General features: G+C 41.5%; 1 protein-coding gene across 1 annotated transcript in view; it reads left to right on the top strand.

The window, feature by feature from the left end:
• The first annotated feature begins 328 nt into the window (after nucleotides 1-328).
• map1lc3a (microtubule-associated protein 1 light chain 3 alpha) overlaps nucleotides 329-4,656 on the top strand; it is a 5,926-nt gene continuing 1,598 nt past the window's right edge. The window contains exons 1-3 of the mRNA XM_007574947.2: nucleotides 329-504; nucleotides 1,910-1,965; nucleotides 3,609-3,715. Coding sequence (XP_007575009.1) covers nucleotides 465-504; nucleotides 1,910-1,965; nucleotides 3,609-3,715 — 203 coding nt within the window. The 5' untranslated portion in view covers nucleotides 329-464. The remainder of the gene's footprint in view (nucleotides 505-1,909; nucleotides 1,966-3,608; nucleotides 3,716-4,656) is intronic.

Raw genomic sequence — 4,656 nt, 5'->3', positions numbered from 1 at the left:
AATTAATTTTTTTTAAAATTTGGAAAATTAAAACCTAATTTGTCCCTATTCTCAAGAATCACTGGAGTAATAGCTATAATGTACTTGTATGGTTTATAAGTTAGACACGAGGCTAAAGCTAATTCTAAGCTTGTGGCTATGTTGTCGTCATAGCAACTGTCAATTACAAAGTTCACATAAGCGCGACTTCACATGAGAACTATGTATTGGGTTGGGGAACAAGTGAAAATCTGCTATAGCACAAAGCATAGCCATCCTTTTTGGAGGATGAGAGGCTTGGCCAGCAGCTGGACCTCTCTTCATCCTCCAGGAATAAAAGGTGCGCGTCCCCTTTAAGAGCCACTGATGACCTCACAGCTTTCCAGGCTTTGTTTGTCCGGAGCAGCCGCTGATCCGCAGACAGACCTCGGAGAGCAGCGGACGCCGAGCTACAGCCCCTTCTTTCGGACCCATCTGCAGCAGCCATGCCGTCCGACAGACCCTTCAAGCAGCGGAGGACCTTTGGTAAGACCACGGCCCGGAGCCCGGCCGGCGGGCCCGAGCCCGGCGGTGGGTGCCTGTAGGCCGGGGGGGGATGCGTTGCTGTGGCCGTTGGAGACTCCAGGCTAAGTGGGGACTCATCGTAAAGCCCCCCCGGAGGTCCAAATGAACCACCAGAAGCGTTTTAAGCGTAAAGCAGGGGGATATATGTGGGTTCTGGTGCTTTAAGGTTCGGTTTGAAGGCTAACGGCCATCTGGGTCAGTGTGACATCAGGCCCGGACCCAGCGGTACCATCAGAACCAGCAAGGCTAAAACAACTGCACTACTGGTTCCGCTCTGTGTTTACTGGGGAGGGGAAAACAACATGTGCTGACACTTGATCCCGTCACGCGTGTTCTGTGGTTCACTTGTAATCTGATTCTGGTGGAGGGGCCCAGTTCGGACTGGGAGGAGCCCAGACTCTCTTAATTGCATAATGGGCCTGATCCAGAGGAAAACAGCAGAACCGGAGGAATTGCAGGGTTTTAAAGGTCAGCTGGACTCTGGTTTTAGCTGCAGGATCATGTTGGACTTGAACGGGACTCAGAACCCAGCGGAATCCAGCAGAACCGCCTCAGTTTCTGTGTTTAGGATGCTAATCTGTCTTTTTTTTATCAGCTGACAGGAACATGAAGGCTGGACAGCTGATCCAGGTTCCGGTCCAGAGTCCAGGCGGTTTGTTTACCTGCTGGGAAACAATTAAATGATCCTATCTGGGTTTAAAACTGGACCTGGCAGCGTCCACAGACCGGTTCGGGTCAAAACGGCTTGGTTTAATGTATGTGTTCGCTTTATTTACGGTTTAACTGTAGTTTAATCCCAATTCTATTCAGATTTTTTTGTTCTTTGCTTAATTCAAGTTTTATTAGTTTTATTTAAACAATTTTTAAAAATTTATTTCTAAGTTTAATTCCTTGTTTATTTTTCCAGTTTTTGTTATTTGTCATCCTGCTTTTAATAATTTAGAAAATAAACCCACTTTATCCTGATTTTATCCCATCAAGCAGTGGGAAAGATTCCTCTGCCTACATCTCCCAGAATGCTTTGCTGTTCTGGGAGATCGAGTTCAATGAAATTATTTTATATTCTATCAGATGTATTATCTGTTGATATTAATCAGATGGTTCTGATCCGACCCCCCTGAATCTGCTGCAGTGGAACCAGAACAAAGAGCCCATTCAGATTCCAGAGTTTTCCTGACCTTTGACCCAAGCCTGATTTGTTTATGGGCATTGGGTATTACGTGTTTTCTGATTGGTTCAAAGAGTTCTGAGGAGGACGCAGCATGGACGGGTCTGCAGCTGGTTTTGGTTCATCTGACTGAAACGTTTCTAGCTGTTTTACTGGGATCAGAACCTCGGTTTGACCCCTCCTGCTTTCCATCCACAGCTGATCGGTGCAAAGAGGTGCAGCAGATCCGGGAGCAGCATCCCAACAAGATTCCTGTAAGTCCCCGTCTCGCCTCTCTGATTGATCCTGAATCGGGCCGTCTGATCGGAATTAGAACAGAACCTTGAAATGTCCGTTTGCATCTGTCTGATTCAGCAACAGGGAGTCAAGCTGCTGAATCAGACGCCTCTTTAGCTGAACATTTAAGCTAGGCTGAAAATACAGGACATAAGTAGAGCTGAAACTAAATTGGTAATCAATAAATCGTTAAGTGGCCTAAACAAACAGACTATAAAAAGTCAATTTACTGAAAGAACAAAACAGTCAGAGCAGTAATGAAGCTAAAACTCCACAAAAATGAAAACATTCAGCATTTAAACGGGCATTGTCATGTAAAATCAACTTTTTTAGCTTTACATCATGTTATGTTGTTTTCTCATCAAAAACAAACCTGGAGTGTTGCTTTGAATCTTTCATGTATGTTTGAGAACTCCTTTAATCGCCATGGCAACCATTCAGCTGTGCAAAGCGCTCGGTTGGACCTAGCCCCGCCTTAGAGGCGCAGCTCCTTCAGACTAGCCACCTCACCAACCCAACCTGACTTTCTTTTTTTTTTTCTTCTTTTTTTTAACCATTTTAGCTGTTGGAACTGATGAGCTCGTTGTAGGAGCTGCTGCTCAGAGCAACACTGGTAAAAACTTTAAAGGGTTAACAGAGAAGCCATGTTGGGATGACTTCCTGAAAGAGCAGGAGCTTCTTAAAGAGACAAAGTCCCAATTTCATGGCATTAAATTACAAAATCAAATTTCTTTTAAATCATATTTTTTATATTATACATGGTATTTTTATAACAACTGAAGGTAACATAGATACTTGATTATGTGATAAAATGGCATTATCTGTAAATCTGTTCTATCCAGAACTCCTCTAGTTGCAGGTTTAGCTTCATCTGGTTCACTTTCTGTGAATAAATGTCCTATTAAGCACTTTTTTCCATCCAATTATTAATTGTTTAATTAGTCCTACACTGTATTGATTGTCAGTCCAGCAGAAATGCCGGAGCCTTTCACATGTTAACGTATGTTTTAGCTGATGTTTTAGATTATTTATTATTTTAAAAGAAATTTATTTGTATATTTCTTAAACGGTGATTCAATTCTAATGTCTTCAGGTGAAAAAAAAAAGCAATTTAATCACACATTAATTCCGATTTATTCTAGTTATAAGTCTAATTAATTACTACAATTAAAATGTTCCTATCTTCTGGAACCCAGAAGAGTATTGAGTTGTTGACTGCACAGCCGTGCCTCTGACTGAGCACGCATGTGGTGACAGTGGAGAGGAATAAAAAGTAAATCCGTCTATCCAGTCTCTTCTTTTGGTTCAGGAGTAATTTGGGCAAAAAGTGTGTTCTTCTTATTTTTTTTCTGTTAATTACGCAGGATAAATTTGATTAAGTCTATCAATTTAAAGGTGAAAAAATGTTGGTAAAAACTTTTTTTTGCCTTAATTTATGACGAACCTTCATTTTCCTTATTTACAGATTTAATAATCCAAAAACAGCTTCTATAATTCAGACTAGAAGCTTTTATTATCATCTCTACTGATGGGCAGGAAGTGTTCTGTAAAGTTGCTGTGAATATTTGCCTGGATGGATTGAACTGTCAGGATCTTTCCTGCTCCTGTTCGCCCCCTGCAGGTGATCATCGAGCGGTACAAGGGGGAGAAACAGCTTCCTGTCCTGGACAAGACTAAGTTCCTGGTTCCTGATCACGTCAACATGAGTGAGCTGGTGAAGATCATCAGGTAAACATCGTCTGCCGCTCCAGAACGCTGAGATTAAAACTCAGCTGGTTTTCACTGTCCTGAGGCACAGAAACCATTTTAGTCAAACATGGATTAATTTATTTGAATGAATTTAAAGATTGATGATGAAAACACTGAACTCCGGCATAGCAAAGCAGAAACTAGAGAAAATGCCAATAACAAAGTCTGACACTCAACTTAAACTCAATAAGGATGTAGCTTTATTAGGCCAGCGAGGACGTCGGGAGACCCAACAAATCGGCCCCCAACGGACGGATTTAAAAGCCCTCTATGGATGGTGCAGATTATCGCACTTGATAATCCGGTTGACTCAGTTGAGTGGGGACAAAATTGCAACATTTGCTACATTTTTGCTTTCACACAGCACTGTCAAACATTTCAAACTGAAAAGCTGTTCTGCTCCTGGCCTGTGGGGGCGCTGCATCAACAACCACTGAAGGAAACAACACAAAAACCTCTGAAGACATTGAGTGCAACTTCCTTCTTCAAATGGAAACTAAAATGGAAGTGTCAGAATTTAGCAGTTGGAGTTCACTTCAACCGAACCAGATCGAGGTTTGGAGGACCAGAGTTAGCTTAGCATTCACACCTCACCAACCCAACCTGACTTTATGTTTTTTTTTTTTTTTTTTTTTTTTAACCATGTTAGAGCTGTTTGAAAGTTCAAACTGTGATCTGTTTAACGCCAAACAATCCAAATTTGTTCCACCTCTATATGTGACAGAGGCCTAATTTCATGGTGTTAAATCAAGAATATTTATTAATATATTTGTTGTATTCAGCATTTTTAGGTAACATAGTTACTTTATTGTTCTATAAGATACCTGGAAAGCACAGCTTACTGCCCCTCTAAAACTTGTATACTTGTATGATGGTTGGAAACATAGCTACTGAGTCACAGGTGAAGATAATTATTAAAA

Source organism: Poecilia formosa, unplaced genomic scaffold, assembly GCF_000485575.1.
Source record: "Poecilia formosa unplaced genomic scaffold, Poecilia_formosa-5.1.2 Scaffold365, whole genome shotgun sequence".
Lineage (NCBI taxonomy): Eukaryota > Metazoa > Chordata > Actinopteri > Cyprinodontiformes > Poeciliidae > Poecilia > Poecilia formosa.
This window is presented reverse-complemented; position numbering and strand designations above follow the sequence as displayed.